The sequence below is a fragment of the Dipodomys merriami genome, unplaced genomic scaffold (assembly GCF_024711535.1).
Source record: "Dipodomys merriami isolate MVZ:Mamm:240054 unplaced genomic scaffold, mDipMer1.0.p SCAF_8, whole genome shotgun sequence".
In the NCBI taxonomy this organism is placed as follows: Eukaryota; Metazoa; Chordata; class Mammalia; order Rodentia; family Heteromyidae; genus Dipodomys; species Dipodomys merriami.
In genome coordinates, this window is record NW_027206401.1 from 25,804,672 (window position 1) to 25,822,129 (window position 17,458).

The 17,458-nt window shown below is 37.7% G+C and overlaps 1 protein-coding gene across 1 annotated transcript in view; it reads right to left on the reverse strand.

Moving 5' to 3' along the window:
• Lama2 (laminin subunit alpha 2) overlaps nucleotides 1-17,458 on the reverse strand; it is a 565,166-nt gene that overhangs the window by 17,605 nt on the left and 530,103 nt on the right. The window contains exons 53-57 of the mRNA XM_070010715.1: nucleotides 16,127-16,247; nucleotides 13,685-13,861; nucleotides 9,819-9,967; nucleotides 3,252-3,428; nucleotides 2,617-2,764 (exon numbers count right to left, since the gene is read on the reverse strand). Coding sequence (XP_069866816.1) covers nucleotides 2,617-2,764; nucleotides 3,252-3,428; nucleotides 9,819-9,967; nucleotides 13,685-13,861; nucleotides 16,127-16,247 — 772 coding nt within the window. The remainder of the gene's footprint in view (nucleotides 1-2,616; nucleotides 2,765-3,251; nucleotides 3,429-9,818; nucleotides 9,968-13,684; nucleotides 13,862-16,126; nucleotides 16,248-17,458) is intronic.

A 17,458-nucleotide genomic window follows, 5' to 3' on the forward strand; every position in this document is an offset into this window, starting at 1 on the left:
GAAATACAGTGAATGCCATTCTTGTGCATAAACTGTTGTCATGATGGTGGGTGACAGATATAAAATGGATAAAGAACATGACCTAGACTAGGAGATCCTGCTTGTCAACTGTGTGAGAACCAACATAAGACTCAGACAAGTTCCCACTTCAAACTTGAACTTTTAATTCTTACAAAAAAACAACAAGAAGTAAATTCTGATGCACAAAAAATGGTGACAATTGAGAGTGATGAAAAACTTGAAATACTAATTACCATACCATGTTGGGGCTTGAAAGTATTTAAAAATAGAATAGTCACCAACATTCCTTTCCTTTTCCCTCTAGCATTTGCCTCTACCCTAAATATGCAAAAGCTTAAATGAACTACTGATCACAGAAGGATGAACAGAACTATAGGGTACTGCCATATCTAGGATTATGCTAGGAGCTTTGCACACAATGTGTAACTTATTCCCTCTCAATAATCCTCAAAGACTGAGTAGTATTATCTTTGCCCTTTAGGATATGGTCCTATATTTCAAGAGGAAATTTACCTGTTGGAGTGCTTGCTCTCTCTTTTTCTCTGTTAGCAGTTATGATACATGATTCATCTTTAAGTTTATCTCTTACTAAAATACTCATTATAAAATTGTAACACATAAAGCAATAAATAGCTCGTAGGCATCAAATGCCCACAGAGAACTGGACACATGAATTGCTTAATAAAAGCAGGGGTTCCTTGTCTATGTGGTAGGACTTCTCATTTCCAAACGACTTCCACACACACATCGTGACCATTGATATTAGAATCCATCTTGGCCCATCTTTTTACAGAGACTGAAATGCTACAGGGACTAAATAACCAGTCTTACTGAGTAGAGCCTATCTGGCCTGTCATTTAATAAATATTTCTGGGAGCCAGGGGCACATTATTTTGCAGAACAAGAAGTTCCCTTGTGGAAGCTACGAAAGAGAATGAAGATGTTTGAGAGTTTTCAGAATCTGTACTCAAGAAAACACAGTCCACTTATGATTAGCAATGCATTATAAACATAATGCATGTATTGTTAAGAGGATTGTGAGATATCTTGCATACCACTGTGGTGCATATAAACTAGTAGGACCCTCCCTACCCCAAAGGCAAACTAAGACATTCATTGGGGACTGTAGACTTAACTCATCTTTGAGCCACAGAATTTTTTCCTGCCTATAGGTCTATTCCAGGAAAATAATCAGAGATAATGGAAACATTTTGGTCACCGAAATGCTTATCACAATATCATTTCTAACAGCAAAAAGTCGAAACACCTATTCCAAGCACCACTCCAAGTCAGAGTGTTACATTGATAACAAGTCAGATTTTGGAATCAAACCTACTGCATTAAACTTCCTAGACTGGCATCTACCAGCTGTATGAGTGGGTTAGTTACTTAAGATAGATAAATTAAGATAGATAAGTTACTTAAGATAGATATTTCTTGCGGGGTGCCAGTGGCTCCTGCCTGTAATCCTGTCTACTCAGGAGGCTGAGATCTGAGGATCCCCTTTCAAAGCCAGCCTAGGCAGGAAAGTCGGTGACTCTTATCTCTAATTGACCATCAGAAAACTGGGAGTGGCACTGTGGCTCAATGTGGAAGAGCCTAGCCTTGAGCAAAAGTGCTCAGGGACAATGCCCAGGACCTGAGTCCAAGCCCCATGACTGACACACACACATAAAAGATAGGTAATTCTTATCAAGTCAACTGAATGTAGAATGATAATTTATCTTTTACAGAACTGTTAATGAGAGATGCATTAAAACACTGGAAATTGTGGCAGGCACATAGCAAACATGTGAATATCGTAATTATTATCATTAGTATATGATAATTATCCATGTATGAAATGCTTAGTATATGCCTCCAAATTCAGAAAACTATCTTTTAAGATTCATAACTTTGATATATGTGTTGCTAATACCTTCAAAGGGCAGACTAGATGGGCTAAGTAGCTTTCTGAGATTCATTCAAAGGGATGTTTTGAGACAGGGATTTGAACAAGGGGACTGGAGGCAGGATGCTGAACTGTGAGTCTCTGTATGTGTGCATGTCTGTATCCACAATAAAAAACACATTACAACCTATATTTGCCTGGTATTTTCAAACAGTTTTAATTATATACAACTTTCTTTAGACGCAGAATAGCAAACTGTATGGCTGTTGATAAAAATCTGTATGTAAAAGGCAAAGAAAAGGCACTGAACATTGCTAGGAGAGTCTTTGTATATCACTTTTTTTTTGATCTTTTTGTCCAACTTGTCAAATGAAAATGTATTTTTTTTCTTTTTTAAGATAACAAACATTAAAGACAAACAGAGCTATGAAGAAAGTCAATTCAAAGAAGGCGTGAGAAGAGCAGGCAGACTTTTCTAGGGATTGCCCTTTCTCCAACTCTGGCAGTAGAGAACCCAGCTACCTTGAACAACTAACTCCCTTTCTTTTTCCTTTTCCTTATGTGGTGCTGAGGAATCAAACCCAGGACCTCATGCATGCAAGGGAAGTGCTCTACCACTGAGCCACCTTCCCAGCCCCCTAACTTCCTTTCTTAAAAGAACTCAAATGCTGAGGAAGGGCAGCAACGATAGATAAAGCACTCACATGGGCCAGGGCTGGAGTGGGAACTGGTTGAGGCTGGATCACTACTTCCGCTGGAACCACTCCATTCTCCTCTTCCAGGGGCTTCTGATCAGCACAGCGACCAATGTCTGCGTTTGTGAAGGATACTGGCCGAGCAAAGTCCATAGGGCTAAGGGAATAGAGCCAAAGGAAACGATTTTCATTTCCTACTCATTTTCATTGTCTCCTTTCCTTTTTTTTTTTTCCTTTCCCTTTTTCCTTTGTGGCAATCTTTGAGCTTGCTCTCAGGGCTTGGGTGCTGTGCCTGAATTTTTTAGGCTCAAGGCTAGTGCTCTACCACTTGAGCCACAGCTCTACTTCTGGCTTTGGGGTGGTGAATTGGAGATAAGAATCTCATGGATTTTCCTGCTCAGGCTGGTTTCCAATGGTGATCCTCAGAGCTCAGCTTCCTAAGTGGCTAGGACTACAGGTGTGAGCTGTCTCCCTTCCCTATATAACTGAAAATGATTCTCTACCAGTCCACTTTTATGACCCTTAGTTCAGCATTCTGATTCTAAATACAACATCTTCAAGGGCTCCCACCCACACTTTTGGATCATGCAGGTACAACGATCATCTTTTGATTACAACACGATAGTAACAGGAGAGTCACTTACACAGAGTTGATGACAAGATTCCACACACAGCCTTCAAAAGGAGGAATATTTTGAAGAGGAGAAGGCTGAAATTCAGGTGGGGCGCCTCCAATGAAAAGCTTTTTGACTTCAATAGGTTGTTCCACCGTCAGGTTTTGCATATGCCTCTTGTCCTCATCGACTTGGACAGTGAAGAGCCTAATAAGGCAGTGAAAATAAGTGACTATAACTCATATCATATTATCACAGTTGGAAATTATTTTCTTCAGGTTTTTTTTTTTTTTTTTGAGACAGAGGCTCATGCTGCAGTGACACATTTGTGAACTTGTGATCCTCCTTTCTTAGTCTCTTAAAGTACTGGCTATACCAAGCCATTGTTGCTTTACAGGATTTGTCCCACAAGCCCCTCATTGACTCTGCTGAAAATGTACTGAAGCCAGGCAATTGTGCAGTTTGCAGCAGGAGCTTCTAAGGTGGAGGTGACCATCAGAGTCTGCTGACCCACACTGGAGCCTGTGACAGCCATGGCTTCGGCTATGCAGCAATGTCTAATGGCCTAAGGATAAGTGGGTTTGGCGCAGCATGGGGTCACATTTTGTTTGGTTCTTGATTTCTGGGTTAGTGCTATTATCTTCTTGCTAGTGGACAAACTGTACTCCTGAGAGCTTAGACTGCAGGATTCTACAGCAAACACTTACGTTGACTTTAGAAAGAACATAGCTGCTGGCTTTTTAATAGAAGAGGAGGCAGGCAAGAACACTAAGCTAATTATTCCTTGCAATACTTTTTCTTCAGTGGCTGTTTCATTAATTTCCCTAATTTGCTTATGAGAGATAATTCACACACTACTAATTGAGACCCTCATGCCACTAATTCACAACAATTCTTGTTTCCCTGGGCAAAGAATCGGGAGACAGTGTTCCACTGTGGATGACAATGGCCAAAGGCATTTCCTCTTTGCAGGTAGAAGCAGGTTTTGAGTTTAGTCCCAGAACTCATCCTGCTTCTGTTAGTCATCGGTGTTAATCACTAGCCCCAGGATCATAAATGGATTACAGAGAACTTAGTTTCTATCTGAAGAGAAAGCTGAAGTTTCTGGGCAAAAATTCAGTATTAATATGACAAAATATTTGATTTTATAAGTGAGAATGAATACCTTTCTTGGGGGGGGCGCACAAAGGAAAGGTGATATTGACCAAGAAGCATTGTACTCACAACCTGACTTATGGAATTGTTAACCCCCACTGTACAATTATTTAATAATATTAATAATGAAAATACCTGGACATAATAAATAGGCCAGTAGTGCTCTGAGTTGACACCCAGGAATGAATTTACCTTGATATATATATGTATATATATATATATATATATACATATATATATGAGAATAATAAGTGAAAATAGAATAATGAAACCCACTATAAGTTGCAATAAAAAGAGAGGGGGAGGAAGAGCTAAGAAAAGTAACTGAGGGGGTAAATTTGACCATATGTATGTATGGAAATATCACAACAAGACTCTTTTGTACAATAATATACATCATTTAACAAAAAAAACAAGAAAATCAGGTACTGGTGGCTAGCACCTAGGTGCTCAGGAAGCTGAGATCTGAAGAATGCAGTTCAAAGCCAACTTGGGACAAGAAAGTCCATGAGACTCTTATTTCCAAATTAACCACCAAAACAAACAAACAAATAAGCAAATAAGCTGGAAGTGGAACTGTGGCTCACATGGTAAAGCACTAGCTTTGAACAAAAAGCTCAGGGACAATGCCCAGGCCCTGAAGCCCCAGGACTGGCATATGCACGCGCGTACACGCGCACACCTACACACATGCGTGTGCACAAACACAAATAATAATAAAATATATTAAAAAATGAAATAATAAGTACAATGGTTATGCAACAAGTGACCTATGCCTGTAATCCCAGTTACTCAGGAGGCTGAGATCTGAGGATTGCAGTTCAAAGTCAGCATAAGCAGGAAAGTCCATGAGACTTTAATTGATCACCAAAAACAAATAACAACAACAACAAAAACCCCAAAACAAAAAAAGGGCCAGAAGTGCAGCTGTGACTCAAACGGTTGAGCTCCAGCCTTGAGCAGAGTGAGAATGCTTAGAGCCTAAGTCAAGGCCCAGTAATTACCCCCTCCCCCTAAAAAAAGAGGGCTAGAAAAAATGGATTCTGCCATAATTCAAAGAGTCATTGTTCATGGATATTGAGCGGACAGATCACATTGAGTTTCAAAGGGAATTTAGGGAAAATGAGCTTTTTTTTAGACGTTGGAAAGATGTGTTGGAAAAAATCAGGAGATTCAATATCATTGTCAGGACGACCAGTTGTTTATGGCACATTCAGAAAACTAGTCACTTCTGGGGAAAGTGTGACTTTGAGAAACATCTCCTTTCTTCTTTCTCCTTTTGGGCTGAATGCAGTCTTTCTACTAACACTGTTCTTGAATCTTTTAACAAGAGTTTTAAGCCTCTATTAAAGATGGCCCAAGGAGAGTAAGTCTCTACTCTACTTTTAAAGAGGCAGGTTTCCTCCTATTTCTAGACTCGTGGTGTAGTTCTGTCCCTGACCAGAATAGTCCTTTTTTTAGGGGGGGGGGTTAGAAAGAACAGACTAGAATTAAGTACTAGCACGAAGATCACTAGCAGTGTAACCCTGTCAAGGTATATATTTAATTATGCTCAGTTTTCATTCAGTTTTATCACTCACTTATAAAATGGAGATAAAAATGCCTACTTCAAATTTGGAAAATGTGAATTTTTAGGGTTTGGTTTGAGGTTACTTTAATTAATACGGGGCATTTATTTTTGGTCAGTGGTGGAGCTTGACCTGGGCACTGTCCCTGAGACTGTGCCCAAGGCTATTGCTCTACCACTTGAGCCATAGTGCAAAGAATCTGCCTGGGCTGGCTTCAAACTGGAATCCCTACTCAGCCTTCTGAGTAGCTAGGATTACAGCATGAGCCATCAGTGCCTGGTGAAGACTATTGCTGAATCCTGCTTGCAGTTTACATTCTAGGAGCACCAAATCTAAATAGTCTGTTTAGTTCTTTTTTTAGAGGAAGACATTCACAACACATCCATTATAATTCTCATGATTTATTTTTTATTTTCTCTTTTAGTCTTAATAATAATTTTATTGAAGGACTACTCTGAGGAAAACATCAAATAAACATTTCATTACCCAATAATAATGTTACTGGCCAAGTGTATTATTGTTTTCTTGTAAAATTTCAATGATTGGTTCTTAGAATTTCATAATCAAATATTTTATTCCCTACAGTCTGTTCCTTATTGTTAGGAATTTTGGTCCAATATTTTTGCTCAAAGTCACCACCAATTGGATTTTAAAAGATGTGTCTTTCTGTATGTAGTACATATTAAAAATAAAATAAAGGTAAAATCCAATTGTTCTGAATGAAGACATTTTAAAGGATAAAAGAGAAAATACTTGCATTTAAAGGTCCAGATTATCTAATTCTGAAAGCCCTAAATTACTTCTGAAATATATGCTGTGATTTCAGGGCTTTTTAGTACCCATGTGTGGAATGCCTTGGCAAAAGAGAAACAACTCAATTGTCTATGTAACCTAAGAAGCTAAGTCAGATCATCAGAACCTAATGTTTCATGGAGTTAAAATGGTGGCTCTCAGGAGAAGGATCAGAGAGCCAAGTTGTTATGAAAGGCAGGGATCAATGAAGTAAAAAAGAAATTAGAATACAAAGTGATTAATAGGACTTTTCAAGAGGAAGGGATACAAATGGAAAGCCAATTAGAAAGGAGTGGTAAAAAGAGGCAGAAAGGGAGAGAAGGTTCGTCTTGAGAAGCTTTTCTCACAATTGGGTTAAAAAAAACCTACTAATTTTACAAGGTGGTATTATAGAATTATCTAGGGTTTTAAGAAAATAAATGATGATTGATTGGCATTTATAGTCTGAGAAGAGTACTATTACTAAAACAGTAATAGTACATCATAATCAGCATGAAGAGATATAACTTTTTTTTTTTATCATTATTAGAAAAGCTAAGACTCTGTGCACTGGCAGCTCAAGCTTATCATCTAGCCACTCAGGAGGTTGAGCTCTGAGAATCAAAGTTTGAAGCCAGCCTGGGCTAGAATGCCTGCCAGGCTTTTTTCTTCAATTAATAATCAAAAAGCTGGAAGTGGAGCTGGGTGTCAAGCAGTGGAATGCAAGCCTTGAGCAAAAAATCTAATGGACAGTGCCTAGGCCCTGAGTTCAAGCCCCAGGACAGACATACAAAAAAATGGAAGGATAAGAATGAAGAATAAGGGCTGGGAAGGTGGCTCAGTGGTAGAGCGCTTGCCTTGCATGCATGAGGCCCTGGGTTCGATTCCTCAGCACCACATAAGCAGAAAAAAAAGCCAGAAGTGGCGCTGTGGCTCAAGTGGTAGAGCGCTAGCCTTGAGCTGAAGAGCTGAGGGACAGCGCCCAGGCCCAGAGTTCAGGCCCATGACTGGACCCCCCCCCCCAAAAAAAAATGAAGAATAAATACATGTCCAAGCATATATGGAGACATTAAAGTCAAATATCTCTGTTTAAAACCTGGCTCCATCATTTAGAATGATTAAAGACCATATTGGTTTAGTATTTGAGCCAGATCATCCACCAGCCAATTGATGTATGTTAATTAAAATGTCTCAGAAGTTCATCTGGCATTAATGATCTCTGGTTAATGTAGTGTTGTGTGGTATATGCTTCTAAAGTAGATGGTCACTATGTTTTGACCTTAAAGTACAAAGGAAGCCATTATGGTACCAAATATGTTCCTGTTTTGGCACAGAGTTCAGTGACTACACACTAATATGTCCAATATATTATTCTGTAATTAACAGTGAATGGCAAAATTGTTTGTTTATATGGCCAATTAACCGAGTGACCGGTTTTTCAGGCATGTACTATACACTGAGCGTAATCAAATGAAGGTTAGATTGATGGTCAACAGCTGTGAAGTTGGCATAACAAAACACCCTACTTGGAGAGACACCTGTTAGAAGGACAGCTTTGTACAACATTGAATGCATTTGGGAATTTCATAATTGTTTTCCAGCAAAAATGACGTATTACAGGTGCTTTGTAGTGGATCATGTTTCTCAAATCTGCATTTTTCTAGTTGAAGTTCTTTGAACTGGAAGACTTTCAGAGAGCAATAAGAACTAAAGTTTGGCACATAGCCTAAGCTCTAGCCTGGAAGATATACAAAATCTGTATTCTAAAGCATTTCCTAAAATATAAATGAGAAAATTTAGCCTGCCTTTCTCCTCAGAAATCATGGCTTCACGTCTATCCATTAGGTTAGTAAAAGTTCTGTTTGTCCACATATTGATGCCTCATTTGTCTTAATCATGGTTTCTAAACAGCTCGGTTAGTTAGACACTTGGCATGAATGCTTGCTGTCAGTTCGGCTCACAACAGAATGCTCGACATAATAATAATGAAATGAGCCAAAGAATGTTTCTTTTATTTACTTAGACAATAAGAAATGCTTATTACTTATCTAAACTGCTATCCACACGAGAGGATAATTAGAAAAAATAGGTGTTGAACTATAAAATAGCAATTGTTATTTGAATTACTGCTACACATTTCTCCTCTTGTTGAGTTGAAAAGAATTCTTTGTATTTTGAGGTATCATTAGATTTGTTTTCTTTTGTTTGCCATCAGTTTAATAGATGGATTGCTAGTTTGGACGTCTGAGGCCCCTAAAGCCTCTGGGTTTCTGTTATCTTTGTTTTTCTCTAATTCTCTTTCTAAATGAATTATTTCTCTGAGTTGTACAATATTTTGATGAAAAAAATGCAGATGATTTTCTCAGTAAAGTAATAGAAAGCATGGCAACATGGTACAGAATGAAAAATCAGCTTTTCCCCCATATAAAGTTCAATTCCTAGGTTCTGGGCAGATGGGATTGAGGAAGGGGAGTGCCCTGGGGAATGTGTAGAGAGCATTCCTGCATGAATGAATCTCAGGGCCACCTCCATGTTCCTTCTGTCCTTTACCTGTTTCCTTCCAAAGCTACTGTAGGGACCCTGTGCACCTGGAGAGTGGGAAAGCAGAGATGAGACACCTATAGAAGGCTCTGGAGGTCCTGCAGCGGCCACTGCTGCGGGCTGGATCTTTGTGACAGGTTTTGAAGCAGCTGCCATAACTGCTTTGGAACCTGAATGAAATCGCAGCTGCCAATGGCTGTTGGCTGGCCTCAAGCCATGCTGTGGGTTTCACTAGGTGAAAACCTGACTGTAGAAGAGAATGTTTCAGAGATAAGGAGGGAAGGATTTTTTCCTTTCTATAGCTTGGGAACATACATTTAGTTGCTCCACAGGCAGAGAGGAGAACTGCACAGAATGAAAATGTTAAGAGTAGAATTCCTAAGGGCCCACCCAGGTAAATGAGGTTCCTGAAACATGAAGAGCAAAGAAAAGGAAATTAAGCTATTTTCTCACGTTTGTAACACATAGTGTTTCCACAAACACAGAGGTTTAGGCGTAGACTCCTGCTGGCAAAAGAAGTTAATAACAGTTCCAAAGGTAAGTACTCTAGTGGTGCAGTTACCCCCTGGTTCTCTCCATGTGAACAGAATGCTCTCGCCCATCATGAAACAGACTTGGCTCTGGTCTGACCACAATTTTCCTCATTGTTCGTGTCCCAGTGGAGAGATGCACCTCTAGGCGACCCTTGTTGAGGAATATGGCATAATAGGCCTGTAACAAGCAATACATAGGGAAGATTAAACCTATGACTTAGCCTGAGATGTTCAGACAGAACCAAAGCTCCAACAGCTTAGACAAGGCATTAACACTTGATATTTTCTACGACAGAGTTGGTGAAACAGCTGGAAAGATAGTTTTGGTCATCTACCACTTCTGCTTGTTGGCAGAGGTGTTGAGTAGCAGTTCGAGGCCAAGTAAGTTTGTGAATCTGAGCATGACAGCGGCGCTTGCACTGGTCCTTTAACTTACAAAACCATCAGAAAACAAAGGAGGTCAATAAAATTCTTCTCCTTTAAACGTGCAAGTATAGTTGCAGGTATAGTATAGCTAGTTTCTGGCAGTCAGCTTTTTGATTCTCTACCTCATGACATCTTGAGTGTTTAGACGTTAATTTGTTCTCATGACTAGGGGATAGATTGCTATTACAAACATGTAACTTGTCGTCTACATTTAGAAAGAAGGGAGACAATTTTCATCCACAAACATGTGGGCTTGCTTTCTTTGTGCTGCGGTTACCATAGCAACCAGTATGGTTTTGATATCTGCTTATGAGCCCCAGGAGGCCTGTATGCCATCCTCATCCCCAAAGCTGATGCCTTGTGTGCTCCCTCTCTTGAATGGTACTAGGCCTGATCACTCAGTCTGCTGCAAGGGATCCATGGTGGCAGCAATGGTATGTGTCACCATCATCATGCCTTCAATTTAACTAAGTCATTTCCTAGCCCTAAGTCCGGCACAAAACATACTGAGCGCCTGGATCAACAGTCACCATATCTCTAAGAAGCCACCAGCAACCTCTTGCTACAAAGGTCTCAAGGGTTGTTTGATTTCTTAAACTCATTAGGAAGAACACAACAACCAAAGACCCTCTGGATGTCAAAACTCTTAGTTTGCAAGTATAAAAGATGTCAACTTCATAAGCACTGATGCTATTACAGACTCCAACTATTTAACATCGTTTCCTCCTTCAGGAGCAACTAACAAGTGATTTTTAAACACATTAGTGTTTAAATTCTGGGACATTAATTTCTAATTCACCAAACTGAATTAGGAATTTAGTGCTTAATGGTTTTCTTATTTTAATAGTTTTAAGAGGAACATATTCTGGTTTCAGAACTATTCTGAAATCTAGGGCTGAAGATATTTGGCAATGTCCGAAGGAACAAATATCTTTTACTGTAAATATATTTCAGAATGTTTCATCTGGTATTATTACAACCAGCTTATCAATTGTAAGACTGAGAAAAGAATTTTACTTTTTTTGGATTAAAGGATAAAGGACTTAAGGGGGCACTCATATTTCATATGTATTCAGTGATTATTATGTACATTGAGAAATGGGAACATTTTTTTCTCTTTCTACAAAAACATTTGCATTATGACTATCTGATACATTCCTCACATCCTAAGAGCATGCAAGTTCATGAAGAAGCTGAATTCACACTGCAAAGTAAAATCTGCTTGTACATCAACCATGTAGTCAGAAAAGTGTTTTGTTCTCTAGAAGTTTCTTGCAGATTCCATCTTTCTACTTATCTATCTCAGAGGTAATATGGAATTTATGCTTACTATATCCAAATTAAAAAATTTTGAAAAAGGCAATATGTACTACTATGTGCATGTAACAATATGTTGTTTATTGCTTCTTGTATTAGAAATCTAACAGAAAGGACATGATACAGCACATTGCATTTCACTTTTATTTAGCTTATTTCATCCCTGTTGTCTTAATTTTCACTTGTTACTACTACTACTCCAGTTGATAAATTTTCATGTTATCTCTAGCTTTTCTTCTATCAGAAATGCTTCTATGAGTATTCTTGCAATGCCTCATTATACATGTAGGCAAGAATTTGGGTCTACATTTGTAGCACACACATATGTTCAACTTTAAAGACAGTGCTAAGTCATCTACCAAGTGACGGCAGCTATTTATTTTTTCAAGCTGCAATGATTAAAAGTCCTCTTTGTTCAAACCTATAATCCCAGATACTAGGGAAGGGATTTGAAAGATTGCAATTTGAACTCAGACTGGACAAAACAAAAACAAAAACAAAAATAAAAACCCCAAAAACCTTTATAATTTTTCCATATAGGGCTGTCTAATTTTTATATTTATTCAAAAATTATACATTATCCTCATTTTGTACCATATTTATTTGCTCTTTTCTTATTGTACTCAAGAAAATAAGTGCAAAAAATCAGCCATCAATTTTCTTGGGCTTCATTTTCTAGCATGTCTTTTAATGTTTTCACTACCAATAGTACGTGAATAGTGTTTGTATAGATGGCTGTGAAAGTTCCTTCTTCTTAGTTTAACTTAGTGTATTTCTTTATTTGTTCATTTATGTTTTTATGTGTAATTCAGGGCTTTTTCCTAGCTAGACAAATGTTCTATTGCTAAACCATCCCCCTCTAACTGCCACTAGATTGCTGTGCTCTTTCTATTTCATACTTGCAGCCATGGGTTAGATACCAGGTATATTATATCATATATTCTTCTGTTGAGGTATAGTTTTGTGAACATTTTTAGTCTGGGCTGGCCTGGAACCACAATCCACTTGCTATCAGAATCCCAAATAGCTAGAATTATAGATGTGATCCACTATGCTTGGCTATACTATGTATTGTTTTAAAATAATATACAGTTGTTTTACTCAGTGTTTTTTATTACATTGAGATAATTATATGATTTTTTAATTAAAAAATCTTAACCTGCGCCTGCATTCCTGAGATAATTCAAGACACATATGGTTATAGACTATTTAATTCTATCCTCAGATATTTTGTAAAGGATTTTTTTTTGTAAGGAAAGGGATAAAATTTTGTCATCTAGTATTACTGATTACTAAATATTAAATTATAATGTTAATTTAAAAACCATACAACTAAATGCATGATGAGATTCACAAAGATGTCTGCATATTTAAGGGAAGTTTTTTAAGATTCCATCTTCTGATAATGGCAGATTAGGTAATTTCTATGAACCATCTCACTAGATGAAGTAGAACGACTAACATTTAAAACACAATGCAGAAGATATTGAAGAAAGTCCACCAGAAAGAAGAGTTCTGATGCCTAAGTCTGCTAGGGTGAAGGATTTTAACAGAAGCAAGTGATGTACATCTTCACATTCACATCCGTATACAGTAGATGGTCTTCAGGCTGGGTTTTAGCATCCTTGAGTGAGCTTGGGCTACAACTTTGCATGCCTGAGGGCTTTGTATGCCTTTTCCCACCCCAGGTACATTCTCTACTCTTTTCTGTCCAGAGAGGGTGAGAATGGTCAGTCTCTAATAGACTACATCACCTCAGCTACGATCACTAGGAAACTGATCCTAGAAGAAACTGACATTTAAACTTAATAGATCTTGGAAGAACATCTATATGGCAAGAAGCTAAAGAGAAAAATAAAAAGATTAAGGTAATTTGTATGTATTTGAAACTTCCCTTTTTATGCGTGTAAGTGAAGGATGGGGCAAATACAAGTGTGTCTCAGCCCTTGAAACTGACCAACAGGAAAATCTAGAGTCCAATTGCCCTTAGAAGATTACGCGAGAGAAATAGAAGCCAGCATGGACAAAGGGACTCTTTCAGTTAGCCAAAAGACAACAGTTGAAATAAATAATACAAATCTCAAATGTAAAAGCAATTAAGCTGAATTCTTTGGACATTACAGGAAGTGGTTTACTGCCTAGCTGTGAGTACCTGTCCAGTCTGCCTTCGTTTCCTCCTGGGTGGTACCACGGTTCCTCCACTTCCCAAGAGAATGATTCCAGACTCATTCTTGGTGCTGAAGGACAGATTGATTTCTGTCCCTACGTTGATAGGCACAGGGGGAAGCTCCACAAAGCCAGGCTTGGGGAAGCTAACTGTGTAAACATTCTATGAGTAAACAAAGAGAAGCAATGATTATAAGTGAATATTCAGGTTAATCTCTCATCTCATTTGCCCTTAATGCATGCAATGTCATGAAATACACTGTAGGTCTAGAAAGCACTTAAACACACAGTGACATGGAAAGGTGGAGAGCAGCTGAAGAAATATATTTCCAGTTATATCTTTGAATCTTCTGAGAAATATAGTTTAAAACAAAAGTTTTGACCTCTGCTTTTAGTTCAGGACGTTTGGTTTAAACTAGAAGGGCCTCATTGATCAGATAATGTTATTCTTTCAGTTTAAACCTGTCTTTCTGGTATCCCTTGAAAATACTCTAGTGCATTCCTGGAATATACGTTAGCAATTATTTTTTGTGTGTCTTAAAGAAGAATATAACCATGGTTCATGTCTGTATTTTTCCTCTTGACAAGCCCACAGAAGAGATGTTCATTACTGTTAAATGTGCAGTTCCTAGAATAATTTCTAAAAATCAAATGCAACCTAAATCAACCTAAACATTATAGAGTCCAGAAAATAATACCATTGTTTCTGAAGATTATAAAATGAATGCAGTTGTACTTCAGACAGTGACATCCTCTATCCCAAAGCCATGCATTCTCTAATTTATCCATTCAACTTGTTTTGCATTTCACAAGCCTGGCCTCTTTCTCTCTCTCCTCCTTATCTTTAAAGTGAATCACAATAGACATAGTCATATAAATATGTGGGGGATATCTGACAGAAAACATATAGGTCACCATCACTTTCCATGGCTGGAGGACACTAAAAGCTATGGATGTACTGGAATTATTTAAGCATGTTCCTGTTGTCAGGCATTTACAGTGTTTGAACTATTCATTTTTAAAGTCCTGGATCTTGCTGGAGTAAAATCAAGGGCTGCTTTCACGTGGGCTATTTTCTCTGTATAGTGTTTCAAGCTCAGTTGAAATGACACCAGAGCTGGTAAAATGTATAATCTACCTTCTATTCCAATTTTTAAATTAGGGAGTTTTAGATTGTTAAGATAAAACTCTTGTGTGGACTTTTCAATATTTATCCATGTCAACTTTCTGCCTCATAGTTTGCTTGTAAAATAATTCCTGGTTACTAAAATGTGCCTTAAGAAAGAAGTATCATTTCTATGCACACAGGCTATTCATTTTTCTGGACAGTTTTCCATCTGTGTGTAGATATCTTGTGAATGTGTATGTGAGTTAGTTTTGAAGATTAAAACTCACAGTAAAATTTTATTTAAGAAGCCAGAATGAATCCTTAGAGTTTTGACTCCTTTTGTGTTTTCTTTTTCTGAGTTACTCCTAAATTCAGAGTGGGTATCTATTCCCGATTTTAAATTGGAGCCTGCAGCTATGAGCAGTGAAGACCATGAAAGTTCTCTTCTAGTCTCTAAACTTCAGTGCTCAGAAGACAGATTCACCTTTTTTTCCCTTCCTGTCCTCCCTTCATTTCCTTGAGCTCTATAAAAATAATTGGATTAGAAGAAGCAGCCAAAAGTGAGAGTCATATCGTATGGGTAATTAAAATTGATAAGAGCGATATATTTAACCTTCTCTTGTTTTAGCGAAGCTCATCACTGCTGAGTTCTCATGAAAGTCATGCAATGTCTGTTGTTGCCCAGTGGCTTTGGCTTATAGCTATTTTAAAAGAACAGAGATATGCCCTGAGTCTTTCTCACCTATGGCTCAGCCTCAACTAAAGAAAAATGCAGAACAGTTGAGTGGAATCAGAGGGCCTCTAGGATATGCTAGTGACAAGAGATCCTGAGACCCAAGAACTTTCCACTCCTATCACACACATCTACAGAATTGATGTCACAGGTCCTCATCTACGTAATTTCCAAGACAGAGGGGCTAGACTTTACAGCTGTGGACAAGATATTGAACACCAGTGACTATGGTAAATGTTACTATTACCGTTTGCTTAAACAGTCTAGAAAAAAGGAGTCATATTAATAATAAAGTCATATATAATACTGAAAGATAAAATGAATGTAAAATAGAGAAAACATGATGGAACCAGAGGGGATATGAATATTAAAGATACATGCTACACACTGAAGAGCTAGCCATTTTGGAAATAGGTCACAACTTCAGGTCTTTAATCATTATTCAAGTCTTATTTTATCATTTGTACTGTGCCACAACCAGGATCAGTAGAAGTTTAAACTCTATGAACAGAGGATCTATCATTAGAAAAAGAAACTAGGTCATATATGATGGGAATGTGTTTAGGAAAAACTTTGAACAGTCCCACCTCCAGTGAGCATCCTTTGGTAACACCAACATAATCTGGGCTGCTGAGGATATTGTATGGAGTTCTTGAAATTTCAATATCTTTGAGGCAGCCAGAGTATTTCTTCACGTTCACTTCTGGCCTAATGAATGGTCAAATAGAAAACAAAAGCATTATCATTACAGCAATGATAGCAGAGTGGCCTTTGACCACTGGCAGGAAGCATTGGAGCAAATACACAGGCTGGTCCATGTCTAGCAAATTGCACACGTGTTCACATGCACCCAGCAATCTGCTTTCCATCCTCTGCCGGTGAGTGGGTGTTAATGCCATTGTGCAGAGAGGTCTTGATGGAGTTCTCCTCCTCTTAAAAAAATAACCTGAATATTTCAACACAAGCTACATGAATTAATTGATTTATTAATACTTCATGTGCATAATGAAATGAGTGCTTATTTTTCCATATAATAAACTGAATATTTCAACACAAGCTACATGAATTAATTGATTTATTAATACTTCATGTGCATAATGAAATGAGTGCTTATTTTTCCATTGTAGAGAAGGTAATTATGCAGGCAGCATAATCAAATTATAGACAAAAAGTCCCTTCTTACATACATAAACATCTTCAGACAACTTTAGGAAAAAATATCTGGAAATGTTTATTTAAAATTACTTCTGAATTTGTCAAAGAGGAAGAGTGGCGTATATATACTTATTTTACATATTACATACTTCCTATCACTATTATAGGTTTCTTTATAAGATAAAAAAATAAGTTTTAGGGTAAAATAGGCAAGCACATTATAACTTCAAAAATTATTTTATTGACACTTTTTTTGGAAGCAGTGGCTGATAAATATGATAATACTATACATTTTAAAGAAAAGAAGCACTCTTCTTTACTATACTGTTGTAACGAAGATACTTTTCAAGTTAGCTTTCAGATTGACCCTAATGTTTGTATTATATTTGGAACAATAGAAAAATTATGCATCAGAGTGTGAAACATACACATTTAGTTTTTGCAAAAATGTTGAGAAGTAGCTTCAAACCAAAACTATATTTGAATGTTTGCTTTCTATTTACTATTTCTTAAAATGGAAGAAATGTGTCAGCAGATTAGAAAAAAAGGAATTATTTGTACCAGATATGATGGCAGGTGCCACCTAGCTCTCTAAAGATAAAGACAGGAGGATTACAAGTTTGGAGCCAGCCTGAACTATGTAGTAATTTCTAGGTCAGCCTGGGCTATAAGACCCTATCTTAAGCAAACAGAAACCAAAGGGAGTTAAAGAGTAAGGGAAAAAGAGAGAAGACATAAAGAGAGACAGAGAGAGGAGAGCAGAT